The following is a 21804-nucleotide window of genomic DNA, read 5'->3' on the forward strand; positions in this document are numbered from 1 at the left end:
TTGATGTAATTTTTACGTGGAAGCCGAATAAGCGTGACGGCCAGGCGAGGCACTTCTACGAGTGGAACGCGGCGGTTCAAAGCGAAAAGTTCATAGATTACCGATGGTGGAAATCTGCATTCAATTTATCCTCGCCGGAGAAACCGGGTCGGTTCCCGTGGCTGGCTGAGGTGTCTACCGACTCTGGTGGTGGTCGGACAAGGTTTGATGATGAACGTGCGGGCGAGTGATTTGGAGCCTTCACAGTGAGAATCAGGACCACGGTGGTAGATCGGGCGAGACAGTCGACACAGAGGCGCCTGTGAGCGAGTCTTCTTCCCAGACCGACCTGCTCTTTCCAACAGTTCCAGCGACCTCGGCGAATGTTGCAGATCTCGGAGTTAGCAGAGAATTGGGTAAAGTAACAAACGCGGATGGGTTAAATTAGAAATCAGATTAACAGTTTCACAAAAATATATTTGTGTGTGTGTGTGTGTGTGTTTAAGTGTGTGACTCGGGTAAGGAGGGGAGAAAGACATTCAGTAGAGATATGAGGAGATTAAGAGATGGGTGGAGAAGTAAAATGGGAATGGATTGAAGATAAAACCAGAAATCAAATCAGATTTAATCTTTCTGTCAGAAGTTATCTTTACAAGAGCGCGGTTTACTACTGGAGTGGGACTTGAGATCGAAAGGGATGCAGAGATTTGAAATGGAGATGAGTGAGTCTGTAACTATGTGTAACAAGGGCTGAACCCGCCAGTGTGTTTAAGAACGTGTCTGAGAGTAGGTGGAAATTGTGACTGCCAAGTTTTTGTCCGCTGTGATGTGATAAATTGGGGTGTGGACGAGAGCGCGAGTCTATCCGTGTGCGTGGACGTGTATCTAGGAGGCATTTATGTGCGTTTATACCTGTAAGTGTGCATGGTTGTGATAATGTGTAGAAGTGTTTGTGTTAAGCGTGCATACGCCTTTAATTCACATCGTGTGAAAATGTGAGCGACAGGCAGCGAGCGATCGGAAGCACACATAGACGTATTTTTAGTCATCGCTTTGGATAGTCTTGAAAGAAAGGATCGCCACGAACAGGGCAGCATTTTCAACTTTGCATCCAGGTATAATGAAAGATCCGGATCGGCAATTCATATCAACTAAACCATGGTGAAAATTGTTATTATCCTGTTCTGACTAAGAGCGATCACCGCGTTATCTATCGGTTGTCATGTATGTATCTGTTGTTAAACGTTTTGGATGTGCTATAAGTGGTTGAAAGTTTAATGATCGTCGACTTGTATTTCTTGCAGACGGGTTCGTTGGGTGTGACTGAGTGAGCCAAATGTTTCAATTAATCACTGGCATGGCAATACAAAGAACTCAAAGTAAACGTACAAGACGGAGAATGAATGAATGAATGAATGTTGTTTTCAGAGAGGGCGTGTTGAAGGGAAATGAATGGATGTGTAAAATATATCGAAGCCTCTGTTTAAAATAAAGTTACTTAGGTACGTTGTTTACATAATCCGCAGGATAACAAGTGTGTGTGTGTGTGTGTGTGTGTGTGTGTGTGTGTGTGTGTGTGTGTGTGTGTGTGTGTGTATTCCTTTACAGTATGCTTGTTACACTTAAACACAGACATGAATAATTGCACATATGCAACACTTATTCTGTAAACATTTATTCTGCTGCTGTAGTTAACCTCCCTCACACTGCCACAGCGACTTCAGTGCGAAAGTAATCGTAATCATCTTAAGCTATTCACTGCTTAATGAATGCAAGTTCCCTCTTTGCAAATTCTGACATCATTCCACAAGTAGCAACATTTACAGCTGCAACACACATAAAATGCTGGTGAACGCAGCAGGCCAGGCAGCATCTATAGGAAGAGGTACAGTCGACGTTTCGGGCCGAGACCCTTACGTCAGGGCTAACGGAAAAAAGAGATAGTAAGAGATTTGAAAGTGGGAGGGGGAGGGGGAGATCTTAAATGATAGGAGAAGACAGGAGGGAGAGGGATGAAGCCAAGAGCTGGAAAGTTGATTGGCAAAAGGGATACAAGGCTGGAGAAGGGAGACGATCATAGGGCGGGAGGCCTTGGAAGAAAGAAAGGGGGAGGGAAGCGCCAGAGGAGGATGGAGAACAGGCAAGGAGTTATTGTGAGAGGAAAAGAGAAAATAAATAAATAAATAAATAAATAAATAAATAAATAAGGGATGGGTTACGAACGGGAGGAGGGGCATTAACGGAAGTTAGAGAAGTCAATGTTCATGCCATCAGGTTGGAGGCTACCCAGATGGAATATAAGGTGTTGTTCCTCCAACCTGAATGTTGCTTCATCTTTACAGTAGAGGAGGCCGTGGATAGACATGTCAGAATGGGAATGGGACGTGGAAATTAAAATGTGTGGTCACTGGGAGATCCTGCTTTCTCTGGCGGACAGAGGTGGGTGTTCAGCGAAACGGTCTCCCAGTCCGCGTCGGGTCTCGCCAATATATAGAAGGCCACATCGGGAGCACTGGACGCAGTATATCACACCAGCCGACTCACAGGTGAAGTGTCGCCTCACCTGGAAGGACTGTCTGGGGCCCTGAATGGTGGCAAGGGAGGAAGTGTAAGGGCAGGTGTAGCACTTGTTCTGTCCCATGATACTCCCCCTTCTCCAGTCTTGTATCCCTTTTGCCAATCAACTTCCCAGCTCTTGACTTCATTGCTCCCTCACCTGTCTTCTCCTATCATTTCGGGTCATTCCTCCCCCCCCCCACTTTCAAATCTTACTATCTCTTTTTTCCGTTAGTCCTGACGAAGGGTCTCGGCCCGAAACGTCGACTGTATCTCTTCCTATAGATGCTGCCTGGCCTGCTGCGCTCACTAGCATTTTGTGTGTGTTGCTTGAATTTCCAGCATCTGCAGAAATTCTCGTATTTACAGCTGCATGCAGTTTTTATAAACGGGCCGAAATTCAGCAAACAGTGGCTTGAATCAAGAGGTACAAAGTACTGCGATTTAAAGTCACCTCAGAGATCAAGGCCGGACAGGGTGGATTTGTGAATGTGTGTGGTGTGCGCGTTGTGACTATTTACACCCCTGAACATCGAGTCCCTTGTGCTGTGGTCGGCATGCAACTGGATTCCTGTTTAACCACTGTTAAATCACGGCCGTTTCCCATTATACTTTAGCTTTCCATTGTGTAATTGCTCTTTTGGGCAGATGTACTTTATTATAGCCTCGTTGGTGCAATGCTGCTGCCGATAATTCGAATAGGGGCGGCTGTTCAGTTGTAATACCCCATCGTTTCCCGGTCCCCGCTCAGTCATGCTACTCGCTGTTAGAACAATTTCTGGATTCGAAATAAAATCGGAAGGACAGATTTTCCCTTATGTTAGGGGTTACTTTCCTGTGCTTAATACTCCTTACATTTTACCACCTGCGAATTCTACTATTACTTCTCAGTAGTTTTTCGCTGAGTTACGCGTTTTTTTAATCGTTAGCCGATGGTATTAGAAACTCGGTTGCTCTGCAGTGGCGCCGTTCCATGCAAATGGGGAGCCTATAATCTATTTGTAATCTTTTCTGCCGTCTTGTATATCACTTATCTCAGAAGCTTGTCTTGGGTTTTCATTCCCTTAGTTGACAGGTGCAGGGAAGTAAAATACTATGTGCTTGCATATATTAAACACAGATTTCATAACCATTCTGATTCATTAGAAAGTGTGGAAGCACGCGCTTATTTGGCTGGATTTGATTCCGAAAATGTCTAGTCTACATCTTGAGATGACTAATGAACCATCGCAAGTCAGAATCAGGCTTATTATCACCACTGACATATGTTTTGTGAAATTTTAAACACTAAAGATCCCGCTGGAAAGCCCAGAGTAAATCACACAAAGTACTGCAGAAGCTCAGCAGCTCAGGGAGCAGCCATGGAAATAAATACACAGTCGACGTTTCGGGCCGGGCCCGAGACCCCTCATCAGGGCAGGACAGGAAGGCGGAAGAAGCCAGAATAAGGTGGTGTGGGAAGGGGAAGCTCCAGCAATTTGTGTTGTGAAATTTGCTGTATTGCGGCAGCTGTAAGTGCAAGACATAAAAACTAATATAAAGTTACAAAATAAATAAACAAATAGTGTTCAAGACCAATAACAAACTAGTGTTCATGGGCTGTTCAGAAATATGATGGCGGAGGGGAAGAAACTGTTTATAAGACGTTGGGCGGGGGTCTTCAGACTCCAGTACCTCCTTCCAAAAGTAGGAACGCGAAGATGGCGAGGGCCTTTACTGATGCATGCTGCAATCTCGAGGCACCGCCTTTTGAAGAGGTCCTTGAAGGCGAGGTGGGATGTGTCCATGATGGAAATGATTGACACAACAACCCTCTGCAGTCTCTGTACTGGAGGCCTTACACCAGGCTCGATGCAGTCGGAATACTCTCCACCGTACATACTCTGTGGGTGTTGGCTACTTCCGGCTCACTGGGGTCGAAATGATTTGCAACCTCTGCACTACTTCTAAAATAGTGCAGTTACGTTTAAAGTACCAGGTCCCTTTTTTAACTTCGATTTTATTCATAAAAGACTGCAGGAGACGCTGGCATAACCTCAGCGACGCTGTCAAGGAACCATTGATGAGAACTGTGTTTAAAAAAAAAGTCACCGCATTTGAAAAACACTATTTAATTTTGTGTACCTGCATGCAAATTTGTGCCAAGTCAATATTTGTGAACGGGGCATCTGTGTGTCTGCGCAAATGAATATCTACCTGTATTTGTGACATGATCTTGTGTGTGAGTTGACTCTGTGTGTGTGTGACATGAGTTTGTGTTAATGTACATATATGCCTGTAGGAGTTGACTCTGTGTGTGTGTGTTTTTGTGTGTCTGTGTGTGTGCGTATGAATAGAAGTGTGTTATCTAGAGTTGCAGCTGGAACACCTAGGCTCTTTCCAGACAGAAAAACTAATCTTTATTCTGAACAGACAAGTTAGGAGGAGAAAAATGCCTCTTAATGAAGCTAGTTTTGGTGATATTAATGAAAAGATATATGTTTACACAACATTCCTCTGCCCACAGATCACTGTTCTTGTCAATGTATTTATATTCAGTGAGCAGCAGTCCTGGAGAGTAATATATCACATGAGCATATTTTGATTTGAACAGAACGACTGACAATCTAACAGCTATGACTAATTTTTTGACACAAGCCTTGCCATGGGTTCCTGACCTCTGCTGCCCAACAAGGCATTTCACTGACCAGAAGGGCAATGGCATTCAAAGGAGCTCTGTAGCTTGAGAATGATTAATAATAAGCTGCTTTCATGTACTTTTTAAAGGCCCCTTTGTCATATCCATAAATGATTTGGATGAGAATATAATTGGTATGGCCCATAAGTTTGTATTTGACATTAAAATTGGTGATGAAGAAGGTTGATAAAGATCACAACAGGATCTAGTTCCCCTGGGAAAGACGGTCAAGCAATGACATGATATTTAATTCAGACAAGTGTAAAGTATCGCATTTTGGGTAGGTAAACCAGGGCTGGGCTTGCACAATAAATAGCAGGGCCCCGGAGAGTGTTGTAGAATAGAAAGACTAGATACACGCGGTATATTCTTGTCTCGCCATAGCTTCGTTTCCTGAAAGCAGTAGTGTTTGTCAGCTGTATTAACAACTTGGATGGGAATGTAGGTTCGATGGTTGGTAAGCTGATGTATTGTGTGCGGTTCTGCTCGCCTCTTTATAGGAAGGGCATTATTAAGCTGAAGATGGTACAGAAAAGATTCTCAACAGGTAAACAGGATGGTGAAGAAAGTATTTAGCAACCTGGTCTTTATTAGTCAGGACATAAAGTACAAGAACAAATACAATAAAGTCTGCAGATGATAGAAATCCAAAGCAACACACACAAAATGCTGGAGGAACTCAGCAGGTCAGGCAGAACCTATGGAAAATAATAAAGTTGACTTTTCGGCTGAGACCTTCTACAGGACTGAGAGGGAAGGGGGAAGATGCCAGAATTAAAAAATGGGGGGAGAGGTAGGAGGCTAGCTGGACGGTAATAGGTGAAGCAGATGGGTGGGAAAGGATAAGGGCTGGAGAAGAAATAATCAGATAGGAGAGGAGATTGGACCAGAAGAGAAAAGGAAAGAGGAGGGGATTCTGCAGAAGTAATAGGCAGGCCGGAAGCATAAGGTCAGAATGGGGAATAGAGGAAGCGGAGATGGGGGCATTTGTGTACCGGAAGGAGAAATCAATATTCATGCCATCTGGTTAGGGCGTGCCCAGTTGGAATGCTCCTCCACGCTGAGGGTGGCCTCATCATGGCACAAGAGGAGGCCATGGATCAAGATCTCAGAATGGGAATGGGAATCGGTGTTATAAGGTGGGCATTGATGGGCGGACTCAAATGCAAGACACAGGCACTGAGGTACTAGGAACAGGACTTGACTAGAGAGCTGGGACAAGAACACAGACTTGGGCTAGGACATTGGCTAGGCAAGTGGGACCAGGACTAGGAACTAGGAACAAGGAGCCTGGGCTTGGACTCCGAGCCAGAGACTGGACAAGGACCCAGAACCTGGGTCCCGACTCGGGCTTGGACCCCGGAACTAGGGGAGGGCATGACGTGACTACAGGACTGGACATGGCTTGGGATCTTCATGGCTTGGGTTCTTCATGGCGAGGACATGACGAGGCTTGGGTTCTTTGAGGTGAGGACATGACAAGGCTTGGGTTCGGACTTCGAGCCAGAGACTGGACAGGGAGCCAGAACCTGGGTCTTGACTCAGGCTTGGACTCCGGAACTAGGCGAAGACATGACATGGTCTTGGGAGACAGAAACCTCGAACACAAAGCCGGAAGCCTTGACTTGATCTTGGGGAGGACGGAAACACAGAGCCTTGGTCTAGTGCACGGGAACACAGAGCCTTGGACTTGAGAGACAGGAACATGGAACACAGAGCCGGGACCCGTACTTGGGAACAGGATGTAGGGCTGGGACTCATACATAGAATGCTGAACACGATGAGACGGTTCCCAACACAAGGTAACAGCAAATGGCTGGACCTACCTAGCGAAGGCATGGACACAGAGACAGTTCGCAACACTAGGTAGCGGCAAACAGCCGGACCTACCTAGCAAAGGTGTGGACACAGAGAGACAGTTCCAAACAACGATAGACAGTTTCTTATCCTGACACAGCAAGGCTCCGGTCTCGCTCAGGTGGCTGAACTTGACCAGGTTGCAGGGCAAGGCTCCAGACACAGGTTGCGGGGCAAGGCTTCAGGCAGAAGGTGAAGGGAAGGGAACAGTCCAGCCTCAGGGTAACGGCAAAGACGGCCTGGCTTACCCCACAGAGGCGAGGACAGGATACTGACAAGATGAACCAGCACCCACACTCGAACCCAGGGCCACTTATATTTCCAGCCCCAAGCTGAGCATCTGGTGCCTATGATTAAGCCCAAAAGAACAAGGGACAGCCAGAAGACCCGGAGTCCAGAGTCCACGGACCGGACTGTGAACTGGAATGCAGACTTCACGGACCAGAGCATGACAATCGGAATTAAAACGTTTGGCCACCAGGAAATCCCGCTTGGGGCAGATGGTGCAGAGGTACTCGACGAAGCGGTCCTCCAATTTAATGGCGGATCTCTCCATTGTAGAGGAGGCCAGATTGGGAGCACGAGATACAATAGATGACTCCAGCAAATTCACAGGTGAAGTGTTGCCTCACCTGGAAATTCTGTTTGGATGGAGGTGAAGGAGGAAGTGACTGCACAGGTGAAGGACTTAGGCTGCTTGCAGGGATAGGTGCCCGGAGAGAAAGCAGTGGGCATGGACAAATGGACGAGGGAATCGTGGAGGGAGCGGTCCCTGCCGAAAGCCGAGCTGGTGGTGGGGGGAGTTAGAGATATGTTTAGTGGTAGGATTTGGGATGTCATATTACGGTTGAACAAAATGTTGGTCAGACTGCATCTGCTGCCTGACCTTCAATATCCACTAAAACGTATCACTAAGGAAATGCGCAATAATGTTCAAAGTATTTCTGCAGCTTTCAGAGACTTGTTAATGATAAGATGCTTTTAAAGGCTCTTTAATGACCCCAATGTTTGGATGAGAATGTAGGTGCCCTGGTCAGTAGGTGTACTCATTGTGTACGGTTCTGGTGGCTTTGTTGTAGGCAGGGCACTATTAAAATGAAAATGGTACAGAAAAAGTTCACGAGGATGTTGCTGGGACAGAGAGCTTGAGTTAAAAGAAGAGACTGGATTGGCTGGCATGATTTCCCCTGAGTGTAGGTGACATCACAAATGTACAGCATATAAAATCACAAGGGGCATAGATAAGGTGATTTTCCCAGGGTAAGGGAGTCTAAAGCCAGGGGGCATAGACTTGAGAGGGAAAGATTTATAAGGGATCCAAGAGGTAAGTTTTTAAATAAAAGTGGTTGGTATGCGGTACGAGCTGCCAAAGGAAGTAGCAGAGGTGGGTATAATTCGAACATTTAAAATTCATTCAGATAGAGAACATAGAAAACCTCCAGCACAATACAGGCCCTTTGGCCCACAAAGTTGTGCCGAACATGTCCCTACCTTATTTTTCTAAGCTCTATGTACCTATCCAAAAGTCTCTTAAAAAACCCTATCGTATCCGCCTCCACCACTGTCGCCGGCAGGCCATTGCACGCACTCACCAATCTCTGAGTACAACTTACCCCTAACATCTCCTCTGTACCTACTCCCAAGCACCTTAAACCTGTGTCCTCTTGTGGCAACCATTTCGGCCCTGGGAGAAAGCCTCTGACTATCCACACGATCAATGCCTCTCATCATCTTATACACCTCTATCAGGTCACCTCTCATCCTCCGTCGCTCCAAGGAGAAAAGGCCGAGTTCACTCAACCTATTCTCATAAGGCATGCTCCCTAATCCAGGCAATATCCTTGTAAATCTCCTCTGCATCCTTTCTATGGCTTCCACATCCTTCCTGTAGTGAGGCGACCAGAACTGAGCACAGTACTCCAAGTGTGGTCTGACCAGGGTCCTATATAGCTGCAACATTACCTCTCGGCTCTTAAGCTCAGTTCCACAGTTGATGAAGGCCAATACACCGTACACCTTCTTAACCATAGAGTCAACCTGCGCAGCTGCTTTGAGCGTCCTATGGACTCGGACCCCAAGATCCCTCTGATCCTCCACACTGCCAAGAGTCTTACCATTAATACTATATTCTGCCATCATATTTGACCTACCAAAATGAACCACTTCACACTTCGCTGGGTTGAACTCCATCTGCCACTTCTCAGCCCAGCCCAGTTTTGCATCCAACGTAAGTAGGTACATGGATAGGAAGGTTTAGAGTGATCATGGGTCAAATACAGGAAAGTGGAACGAGCTCGTGTTCGGCATGGATGAGTTGAGCCCAGGGGCCCGTTTCCATCCCGTAATGCTCCACAACTCTGAATCAAAAGGGCATTGCTTTATATTGACATGTTATGCAAAGGTGATATGCCAAGACTGTTGAGAAAAATGTTCAGAACTGCAAGGCGACTTCATTAAGGCATGTATACCATTCACTATTATAGACTGAACTATCAATACAGACTCACTGGATGGTTACAGCATGAAGCTGAGAGTGTATTGGCTGAATAGAAGAGTAACCCACATAGTTCCTCTCCCTTGCCATCTCTCCAAAACACTTCCATTCAGATACTTAGCTAGTTTGATTTTTTTGAAAAAGCCCATTTGAATGCTGCAGTTGACGCTGTCTCATCGGTGCATTCCACAACTTAACTATTTAATACCAAAAAAGAAGTTACACTTTTGGATTTGGAATGTGGATGGTGAACACAGGGGCATAATTATTAACCATTTCTAGTTGTCTAAGTTGTCTCGATCCTAATGGAGTATTATCTCCAGAAGGACCGATGTGACTCAAGGGAATGGTCTGCTCAGAATGGTTAAGCCCGTAGAGACCCAGTGACCATATCCCCTACAATAATTCTGAGAAACAAGGGCAAAATCTGCAGATGCTGGAAATCAAGGTAATACACACAAAATGCTGGAAGAGCTCAGAGGGCCAAGCAGCATCTACGGAAAAGAGTAAACAGTCAACATTTTGGGCAGCGGTCCTTCATCAGGACTGGAAAAAAGAGATGAGAAGTGGAGGGAAGGGAGGATGAAGTACAAGGTGGTAGGTGATAGGTGAAACTGGGAGAGGGGAGTGAGGTAAAGAGCTGGGAAGTAGATTGGTGAAAGAGATACAGGGCTGGAGAAGGGTGAATCTGAGAGGAGAGGACAGAAGGCCATGGAAGAAAGGAAAGGGGGAGGAGCACCAGAGGGAGGTGATGGGCAGGTAAGGTGATTAGGTGAGAGAGGGAAATGGGAATAGGGAATGGTGAAGGATGGGGAGGGGGGCCAGTTACTGGAAGTTTGAGAATTTGATGTTCATGCCATCAGGTTACCCAGACAGAATATAAGGTGTTGCTCCTCCACCCTGAGGGTGGCCTCATTGGGGCAGTAGAGGAAGCCATGGACTGACATGTCAGAATGGGAATGGGAACTAGAATTGAATTGGGTGGCTATTGGGAGATCCCACTTTTCCTGGTGTTTTTCTGGGTGCTCGGCGAGGCGGTCTCCCAATCTGTGATGGGTCTCACCGATATACATGAGGCCACACCAAGAGCACAGGATACAGTAGATAACACACTCAATAATTCTGTGATTCTGTCCAGAGGATTCAGTTAATAACTTAAAACATATTTTAATGTCAGCATCCTCATATAATTATGCATACAGCTGTTAGCGTCTCTGGCAATGTCTCTTGAAAGGCATGTTGGGGAGTGCAGTGCCTTCTGGGAGCTCCAGAAATCATTTTAAAGTTATTTTGTCATTTAGTTTAGTGATACAGTATGTTTTGGTGGGGAGATAAAGGGAGTTCTTGTTAAAGATGTGCAAAACCTGGCACAGATATTATCAATTACTTATTCCAACCCGGTTATATTTCAGTGTATGGATTGCTTCATTATTACAGCAATTGTTAATAGAAATGGATGCCCTCAAGATGGCTTTAGCAATGACCTTGAGAGAGGAAAGGCTGCTGAGGATGCATCTGAAGGTAGATGGGTTAAGAATTCTGTGGTGTGGTTCATCTGCACCAATTTCTGAAACTGAAGTGTTTGGACATTGTCATCTCACTTCCTGCCAGATGTGACTTCAACCACTGGAAGATCTTTATTCTTTGTGACAGCCAGTTAGTTAGGGATTCTTGGTCCAGATGGGTGGAGGAACCAGAAGGAGAACTGGATAAATAATTGAAGGAAAAAAGTTGATGAGTGTGCGATTCATTTTAAAACTTGACAGAAGAGCAGACACCATGTAATTCTATAACACTATGTTGAGAATAGGTAGTCCCACCTTTCCATGACCATTTCATTCTCATGTCCTGTAGGACTGCAATGGTTCATACTGTGGCATGTGCATGTGTAGAATGAACTGAAAATAGTGCTGGCTAGGCTGAGGGTTTTCAAGATAAGCAACGGCTGGGTGTCCCAGGATTAAATCCCACTGGAAAAGGTGCACAGTCTGACTGGACAGTTGGCACTATATCCAAAATAAGCATCACAGGTCCCAGAATGTTTATTGCCTATCCCTGGACACTGTGAAGAACCAACAGATTAAAGAGCTAACCGAGTGGGCAAGATTATGTAAACATAAAATTACTTTTCATTTAAAACATGATTAAACTAAGGAAGAATTTCATTCAAATTATAAAATTGAGCACAAGAGCCGAAATAGATTTTAGAGTAAAACCAGGATTTAAGAGTGTGTTTGTATGGAAGAGGGTTGTGTTTTTAAGGGCAAATGGCAGACTTGCTTTGGGAGAGGGGCACACATTGCAATAACAGAGGCTGGTTTCTGAGCTGTTAAACCTACAAGAACAGCATCAGACCTTTAGCTTGTCCATTATTGCAGATACCTGCAGGTTTTTCCATTAAGCTCACTGCAGACATGACATCTTATCATGGCAGGGACAAGCACCTTTTCAATAGCATAGTGTTAATGATTGCTAACCAAGCACTGTGGCACTGAAAATTACTTATCATTGCTTTGTTTCATCGGGCTTTGAGATTTTATTTGGACATGCATTTAACAAATTCTTATTTTATATTTGTTTTAATAATTTTTACATCTGTCTTTCTCTTACTCCATCCCTTTTTATCTTTTAATTTTGTACCTAGATACATTCACTTTAATTTCCCCTCCAGCTTTCTCCATCTGGTGTGTTTTCCCTTTACAATCAATGCTTCATGTCTCCACTGAATGTATTCTTAATTCCATCAACATATCATGGGTTTAAGGCTGACTCCAGTGTAGTGTCCTGCACCTCAGTGCACCAAATTGGGATATATTGTGAAAATGAAAGTGGGAATATGTGTGGGTACTCACCGTTCAACTTTGTGTTATAGAAGGATGCTAACTGATTTTAGACAGTGGGAGCAAATAACAAAATCATTCAATGTTTCCTCATGGGAACTCTTTTATTTTTTCTTCAGTTCTTATTCCACACACCTGCCTGAATGATTGATGATGACGAGGACAGCATAATGTCTGGGCACTGGAATGCCTCTGAAAACTACCCGTTGAACCCAGCCAGCATCATAGTGCCCGTCGTCTTCTCCTTGATCTTCTTGCTCGGGACGATTGGGAACAGCTTGGTACTAGCAGTGCTGTGCAGGAATGGCCAGATGGGCCACAACACAACCAACCTGTTCATTCTAAACCTGAGTGTGGCCGATTTCTTCTTCATCATATTTTGTGTCCCATTTCAAGCCACAATCTACACGCTGGAGGGCTGGGTCTTTGGGTCGTTCATGTGCAAGGCCGTCCATTTCTTCATCTACCTGGCAATGTATGCAAGCAGCTTCACGCTCGCCGCCGTTTCAGTTGACAGGTACAGTACGTGAAGGACTACTGAATCCAGTGATTTTGTCTCAAAACCCAATTATTTCAGGCATGGTGCACAGTAGCCTTGATATACTTGGGAGCACTAAAGTGACCTGCAATTAATTAGTTCCTAAACATTTCCATTGTTGATGTATCTCTGCATCTCATGCCTGCTCATGTGGCAAAATGAAGAGAGATTGATAACACTAATGATGCAACAATTTCTTGTTATTTTTAGTCTAAATAATGATACAAATATCAATATTGTTCTTTGAAAATGACAGCAACTTTATGCAGTCTCATGGGACAAATCCAAAGTTGTCTCCACTTCCCCACTTGCTCAGTTGTTCTGCAGCCTTCTAAATCACAATGAAGATTAAGTTAGTTGAAGTGACAAAAGACACCGATATGTATGGTCAATTAAGATATAATCACTGTTTTCCAAACTGTCTGGTCCTAAAATTATTTCTATATGTGGATTGTGATTCAATACGTTAAATATTTTAAAATATAGTGAACTGAAAAACTCCATTAAGTATCTTTAGATTTCAACTTCTATCTTATATTCTACCACATTTCAGAATCAGAATCTGAATCAGGTTTATTATCACTAACACGTCATGAAATTTGTTGTTCCGCAGCAGACACAATAAAGGTAGTGCAAAAAAGAGCAAAGTAGATAGTATTCATGGGTTTATGGACTGTTCAGAAATCTGATAGCAGAGAGGAAGAAGCTGTTCCTAAAGCTTTGAGTGTGTGTCTTCAGGCTCCTGTACCTCCTCCCAGATGGTACTAATGAGAAGAGGACATGCTCCAGATGGTGAGGGTCCTTAATGATAAGTGCAGCCTTCCCAAGGAATTCCCTTTTGAACATGTCCTGGACTGGGGGGCAGGCTAGTGCTCGTGAAGGCGCTGGCTGAGTTGAGAACCCTCTGCAGCTTTCCCCAGTTCACTGCATTGGCATCTCCATGCCAGATGGTGACTCAACCAGTCAGAATGCTTTCCACAGTACATCTGTAGAAATGTGTCAGAGTCTTCGGTGACATACCAAATCTTCCCAAAAGCTATAATATACTTCTGCCATGGCTTAGCTAGTGTCTAATAGTGTGTACTGTAACCTCCTTGTTATTTTATCCCATGCTTTGGCTAATGAAAACATGCATCTCGAATGTCATTTTCATTTCCCCGTCCTTCTGCTGTCAGGGATCCACGGACCCTTCATTCCTCAGTATATCCTAGGGTTCACATACTTTTCTGAATTAAATTTCATCTGTCATTTACACTGCCTATCTTCCTAACTCCTCAATATCATTCTGTAACTGAAAACGACCCTTCTCGTTATCAACTACACCACCAATGTTCATGTCATTTACAAACTTACTAATCATACCACATACCTTCACATCCAGGTTATTAAAATATTTCACAAACAGCAAAGGTTCCGGCGCCAATCCATGTAATATACTGCTGGTCACAGATTTCCAATTACAAAAACAACCTTCCCGCCATCACTGACTGCCTTCCATCACCAAGCAAGTGTAGGATCCAATTTGCCAAATTGCTCTGCATCCCAGAGTTCTTTAACTTTTGGACCAGTTTTCCATGTGGGTCCCTTTCAGAGGACTTACTGAAGTCCATGTAGATCACATTAGCTGCACTGTGCACATCAACACATCTGGTAACTTTCTGAAAAAATTCAGTTGAACTAGTTACACAGGATCTCCTTTTAAATCAACGATAAATATCCTCAGTTAATCTCTGCCCTTCCTCCCAATTGCAGAAGGTTAATCTTGTCTCTCTGATTTTTTTTTCTTATAATATCCCACCTCTGATAGAATATAGATGATAGAACACTACAGCAGAGTACAGGTCCTTCAACACAATGTTGTGCCGACCTTTTAACCTTACTCTAAGATCAATCTAGCCTGTCCCTTTTACCTAGCCTTCCATTTTTCTGTCATCTGTGTGTCTATCTAAGAGTCTCTTAAATGTCCCTAATGTATGTGCCTCTAATACCAGCCCTGGCAGGACTCACACTGCTCTCTGTGTAAAAAAACATCTCTGACATCCCCTCTAAACTTGCCTCTAATCACCTTAAATTTATGGCCCTTGGTATAAGCCTGGAAAAAGTGTCTCTGGCTGTCCACTCAAGTTATGCCTCTTATCATTTTGTACACCTCTGTCAAGTTGCCTCGAATGTAGGTCTGTAACTACCTGCTTTATCCCGTTGCTCTTCTTGAGTGAAGGCACTATGTACATTTCTCGCCCTCCAAACGCCTGGCACCTCAACATTTCTGCTGGAGCCCTGTCTATCCCCTACTTACCTTCCATTGGAGCCTGAAATATTTCACATCAGGCCCCAGGAATTTACTCATCTTCAAGTCTGATAAAATACCCTCTTCTCCTCCTTTTTCAATGATATTGTGTTCTGGAATTTTACTGTATCCATCCCTGAACTCACTAATTGCAACATCCTTCTACATGGTGAATACAGATTTAAAAAAAAACAATTTAAAAGCTCACTGCCGCTTTTCCGCTAAATGCATAGATTACCATTAATGGACCCTGCTCTTCCCCTTAATAAGTAAAATAGTTAAAGTCCGGGTGCTTACAAAAATATAATTCATGTAAGTAAATAATTGAAAATGGTGCCAATCTGAACAATGATAATAAAAATGTTAGCAGCACACTTGCCTGGCTGTCAGAAGAGAAGGTGTTTACCCTTTCAGAAACAAAGAACCTGCTGGAGGAACTTAACAGGTCCAACTGTACCCATGGGGGAATAGAAATTGTCGACTCTTTGAGTCAAACTCCTGCATCAGATGCTGCTCGACCCCCTGAGCTCCCCCAGCAGCTGGGTTTGCTTCAGGTTCCAGCATCTGGAGTCTCTTGTGTCTGCTGTTTTGTCCGTTCATATATTCCCCTCACAACTAACAAGGCGACCGGCTGGAAGTTTCAATAATATTCCATATCATTTTTTTTTTGGCTCAGCAGTTTAATTGCCAGCGATCATTTCTCAGGTTGAAATGTCACGTCTCATTTCGAAAGCAATCGAACTGCTTGTCAGCTTCCTCCAAACTACTGTATGTCTAATTCTGCAATTTCACAAAGAGCGTGGTGCACCGACCTTCACCCAGCACAATGATCACTGCAACCGGGTTACAATAAACTATTAGACACCTTCAAAGGATGTGCTAAAATAATGCCTCTGGGAGCTCAGGCTTAAGACTCATCACCTATTCAACACCTGTATGCTTTAATTAAATTTGTTGAGCATCTTATTAGCTTGGGGATAAGAGTCGATGTGGAGTTAAAACCTGAGTAGTTGGTAGTTCTGCCGAAATGGGAATATGGGAATTGGGCCATGCAATGCCTTGAAACTGATCTGCCATTCAATTACGTTGTAGTTGATTTGCATATTAATCCAATTTACTCATCCCATTCTACATTCATTCAAGAGATATCCCTGAAGGCATCGTAATGTCACCTGCCTTCCTCATCATTGGAAGACAGCCGTCTCCCAGCGAAGTGCTGTGGCCACACCTGCCCACAGCTGCAGCCAGTGTTTATGAAAGTCCATCCACTCCCTCAGATACATTTGTCCTTCCCTTGGGGCAGGGTGAACAGCTTACATCCAGTGTTTTCCCGGCAACCAGAGACCTATGGGGGGAATTTCAGGAATCAATTCAGTCGCTCTGCCATTTCACACATCGGCAGGTAGTCCAGGGGAAGAGAAGTCCCAAGCTTCTGAAAATCTAAAATGAAGTCTAGATACTGGAAATCTGAAATAAAATAGACAAAGTGTAAACACCTAGTGGGCCGGGCAGCATCTGGGGAGACAGAAACAGTTAATGTTTCAGATTAAGGGCTGCTGTCAGAACTGGGAAAGACTAAAGACAAAAAAGAGTTTAACTCAATGAGTAAATCAGTTTCTCTTTCAACAGACTAAGATGGTAAGTGATTTCATCATTTTCAGCTTTGAAATCCCATACTCTGGCGCTTTCGCCTTTTTGACATTCCTTCCATCAGTTCAACATCAACATGCAATGATAGGACCTTGGCAGGCAAAGCAAAGACCTTTCTTCGGACTAATCCAGAGGCTCACCGTTCTCATCCCATGCCCATGTGAAACCGGTGTCCTCAATGAGGACTGACAGAATAGCTGGAGTCACCGTATGCATCCTAGTCCAAAGTCAAAGTAAATGAGACAGCGCAACATAAATAGTTTACAAGTTCTTATAATTGGTGACTGTAATTTCTAGGATGGTCCATTATTGCATGGTTTTGTTAGTTTCCCTTTGTAATTTTATTCATATCACCCGTCTAGGCTGATACATTTAGCTACTGGGGCAATATGCTGTAACGTGTACCTCCTACCCAAGATTTGGGTGGGCCTAATGTCCGCCTGGTCCTTTCCCCCCGGTACAGTCCTTTCGTGCCTACTTCTGTGACACTTTTCATGCTCTCAATCCCCTCAATAACTTTCAATTCCCTGGCCCTAGCCGCCTCATTTTCACAATGTATGTTCAGCCCCTACACACTTCTAACACCTATCAAGAAGGCCTCAAAGCTCTCTGCTTCTTTCTTGACAAAAGAACCAACCACATCCCCTCCACCACCACCCTCCTCCATCTGGCAGAACTGCCCTCACACTCAATATTTTTTCCTTCAGCTCCTCCCACTTTCTCCAGATTGAGGGTTAGCCATGGGCACTTGCATAGGTCCCAGCCATGCCTGCTTCTTTGTTGACTACATAGAACAGCCCTTGTTCCAAGCCTTTGCCTGGTAATGCTCCCCAACTCTTCCTCCACTACATGGACATCTGCATTGGTGCTGCTTCATGCACCCATGCTGAGCTTGTCAATTTCGTCAACTTTGCCTCCAACTTCTACCCTGCCCTTAAATTCACTTGGTCCATTTCTGGCTCCTCCCTCTCCTTTCTCGATCTATCTGTCTCTATCTCTGGAGACTAGCTGTTTACTGACATCTTTTATAAACCTAGCAAATGCAACGGTTGTCTTCACTATACCTCTTCCCACCCTGTCTCCTGTAAAAATGCTATTTGCTTCTCTCAGTTCCTTCACCTCCATCACATTGGGTCCCAGGATGTGGCTTTCCTCTTCAGGACATCTGAGATATCGTCCTTCCTCCACTATTGATGCTGCTCACTACCACATTTCCTCCATTTGCTGAACACCCACACTCACCCTATCTTCCCACTGACATGACAGTGATAGAGTTCCTCCTGGCCTTACCTACCACCCCATGAGCCTCTGCATCCAACACATTCTCTGCAACTTCTGCCAACTTTAACAAGATCCTATCACTAACCCTGCCCCCCCCCATGCATTCCACTGGAATCACTCCCTCCACAGCTTCCTTGTCCATTCATCCCTCCCCACTAATCTCCCTCCAGGCACCTACCCCTGCAAGCAGCCCAAGTGCCCATTCACCTCCTCCCTCACCTCCATTCAGGGTCTCAAACAGTCCTTCTAGGTGAGGCAACACTTTACCTTCGAATCTGCTGCCGTTGTCTAATGTGTCCGGTGCTCCTGATACAGGCTTCTCTGCATTGGTGAGACACGACGTAAATTGGGGGATGGCTTTGTCAAACATCTTCGCTCCATCCACCAAAAGTGGAACTTCCCAGTGGCAAAACATTTTAATTCTGATTCCCATTCCTATTCTGACATGTTGGTGCATGGCCTCCTCTTGTGCCAAGACAAGGCCATCCTCAGGGTGGAGGAGCAACACCTTGTATTCCAGCTGGGTAGCCTCCAGCCTGATGGCATGAATATTGATTTCTCCTTCTGGTAAATCCCCTTTTTCCTCTCTGGCCTTTTACCTCTTCTCTCCTACCTAACACTTACCCCTTGGTCCCCTCCTCCTTCCCTTTACCCTATGGCTCCCTCACCTCCAACTCTTCCTCTCCAGCCCTTTACCTTTCCCACCCACTTGACTTCACCTAACACGTTCCAGCTCACCTTGTTCCCTTTCCCTCATCTTTTCATTCTGGCATCTTCCTCCTTCTTTTTCAGTCCTGATGAAGGGTCTTGGCCCAAAACGTTGACTGTTTATTCATTTCCATAGACGCTGCATGACCTGCTGATTTCCCCCAGCATTTTGTGTGTGTTGCTTTGGATTTCCAGCATCTGCAGACTCTCCTGTGTTTATGACTTGCTGTAGTATTTGCTAGCTCATTGACAGAATCCTTTTCCCAATTTTTGTCCACCATCAGTGAGAGTACCTAGACTTCTATCTGGCTCTTCACCAGATGTGGTTTAGTTGTGGAGGTGAAGCTGGTCTTAAACTGTCCCATTGCCATCCACTTCACGGTCTGTCTCCCACTACGTGGCCTTGCAGTAACTAGGCACGTTGCCTGGGTATTCCACGCCTATTAACAGGTTGCACGATTTATCCCTGGAATTTTACACATGAATCTGGCTGTACCTTCTTCTGACCAGAATCCGAACTCATTCATTTTGCATAATCCTTCACCTGATCTCCTTTTCTCAACCGTACAGATACCTGGCCATCAGATATCCCCTCCGGTCGCGGGAACTGAGGACTCCCTGCAATGCTCTTACTGTTATGGTCGTCATTTGGGGGCTCTCCATCATCTTTGCTGGCCCTTACCTCAGCTACTATGACCTCATCCCTTATGAATGGTTTTACATCTGCATGCCAGCATGGCAGGAGCCAAGGAGGAAGATCATGGATACGTCCACTTTCATATTTGGATATATAGTCCCTGTTGCAATTATAAGTCTGTCTTATGCAAGGACCATCAAGTATCTGTGGACAGCAGTGGACCCGATAGAAGACATATCTGAGTCTAAAAAAGCTAAGAGAAAAGTGACCAAGATGATTATAATTGTGACGGTTCTCTTCTGTCTCTGTTGGCTCCCTCACCATGTGCTGATCCTGTGCTTCCACTATGGACACTTTCCCTTCAACCAAGCCACTTACGCTTTAAGGCTGCTCTCCCACTGCATGGCATACACCAACTCCTGCCTCAACCCCATTGTCTATGCCCTGGTGTCCAAGCACTTCAGGAAAGGGTTCAAGAAGGTTTTTAGCTGCCTGCTGAGCAAGAAAGGGGTGAATAAGGTTCACATGGTTCATGTCGTCAACATGGTCACTGGGTCCACGGACGTCTCACACCTGAATGATGAGAACGCCAGGCAGCACGGCTGTGAGCTGAAGGACAGGCAGCCCACGAGAGCCCAGGGTAAAGCCATGACCATCACTGTGCCCTATCAGCAGACATCTTGAATGGAGCAAAGCACCGCGACTGTACTCATTTGTTTTTGCTTCTCCATGAATTCTGTGTACTCAACTTTATTGTGTAGAGTATAAGTGTTCCAACTTGGCCCTTGTGTAAGTTATCGTTGTGGACAAATATTGATTTGGGATGAAAGTCAAGCATTCGTTCATTTGCTGGATGTGTCACAGTAACTCACCAGCGATTTCTTCTGGGGGCACATCCAAACCTCTGCCACCTCAAACAAAGGGGCAGTAGGCCCTGGGGGCACTTCCTTCTACAGGTTTCCTCCAAGTTATTTATCCTGACTTGGAGAAGAATCATTGTTGGGCTGAAGTCCTGGAATTCTAACAAAACTGTGCATGTCACTCCATTCCCTATGGTTATACAGGGGTGATTTATACCACCCTTGAAAGTACTGTCCCTGAAAGTGATGTTCCCATCTCATAAACATTTTCACAGTTGAATGTTACAGGTATAAATATTATTGCAAAAACAATTTCTGTTTAGACGCCATCATAGGCAGTTTACAGTTAAAACAGGGAGAAAGTCAGAAAAGAGCAGATTGAAGGCAAGATCAAAAATTAACAAACACACAGGCCACCTTTCACGGCTCTCCAAAGTGCGTCAAAACCAATAAATTATTTTCGGGTTTGCGGCACCAGTGACAGAAGAAATATTTGCGTTTAGTTTCATAAAGAGTCCTAGCAACATTTAGTTTCATAAACAGTCCTAGCAAAACGCTAGCTGAAATGGAAACATTGTTAGGACATCTTGGCTGTTCTTTTTCAGAGAGCATCCGGAGGTAGGCTAAGTGTGGGCTGAGACTTAGGTCCTTCCAGAAAGATAGTAGCTTCAAAAACACGTTTCTCCACCAGGCGTCTGTGTTTCAGGCTGTATCACTTGCTCAGATGTATGGGGTGGGTTCACTCTAGTGACACAGTCGAGGCTAACCCCTAAGTTTAGCTTGGTGGCGTCCCGGAGGCGTTTTTAGAGATAGCAACATGCAAGAACTTAGAAGGGAATTCCAGGGAACAGTAATATGCAGAGGTAAAAGACAACATTGCAAAATGGGGACATGGATGTCTCAATCTGCCTGCTTAGACATACTTGAAAATCAGTGCAAATTGGCAACACTAGGGAGGTGATAAAGTTGGACGTCAAATAGGAACGTATGAAATTCCCCTGTTAAAAATTGCCGGTTGTTAAGAAAAGATCAGGTCTGATTTTTTCCCAGGGCAAGTTTCTGTCTCCGTTCACAAGGTCGTCATTGCCACTTGGAGGCCGGGAAGCGGCAGTGGTGCGGGAACAAGCAGGAGCATAAGGAAACTAATCATGGCACAAATCACCACCAGGAACAATGAGGTGATAATTAAATATTTGCAGCTCCCTAGGTCAAAGCAATTTTGAACGCCCTTCTTAATATAATTTCCTTTATTTCCAGTTCATGACAGCCCCAGCTCTGGGAGCAGGTGGGTGCTGAGAATTTGCTGCATTTTTTTAATGATCTCCCCCCCACCTTCATCAGGTTGCTATTTTCAACCCCAATGATTATTCGCAGCTAATAAAATATTCACACACTAAGCCGACAACGAATTAACTTCCAGATATAATCAGCCAGTGCTCT

General features: G+C 44.7%; 1 protein-coding gene across 1 annotated transcript; it reads left to right on the plus strand.

Moving 5' to 3' along the window:
* The first annotated feature begins 348 nt into the window (after positions 1–348).
* On the plus strand, positions 349–20718 carry galr2b (galanin receptor 2b). Its single transcript, XM_072269542.1, has 3 exons — positions 349–395; positions 12523–12920; positions 19438–20718. Exons 2-3 carry the CDS (start codon positions 12547–12549, stop codon positions 20186–20188), a joined length of 1125 nt encoding a protein of 374 aa, XP_072125643.1. The 5' UTR covers positions 349–395; positions 12523–12546; the 3' UTR covers positions 20189–20718.
* Positions 20719–21804: the final 1086 nt, after the last annotated feature.

This window comes from Mobula birostris, chromosome 9 (assembly GCF_030028105.1).
Source record: "Mobula birostris isolate sMobBir1 chromosome 9, sMobBir1.hap1, whole genome shotgun sequence".
Lineage (NCBI taxonomy): Eukaryota > Metazoa > Chordata > Chondrichthyes > Myliobatiformes > Myliobatidae > Mobula > Mobula birostris.

Bases quoted from the DNA above. Each gene is read 5' to 3' on its own strand.
- galr2b (XM_072269542.1), top strand. From the start codon at position 12,547: ATGATTGATGATGACGAGGACAGCATAATGTCTGGGCACTGGAATGCC. The intron at 12,921-19,437 runs GTACAGTACGTG...TCAACCGTACAG, and splicing joins GCCGCCGTTTCAGTTGACAG to ATACCTGGCCATCAGATATC.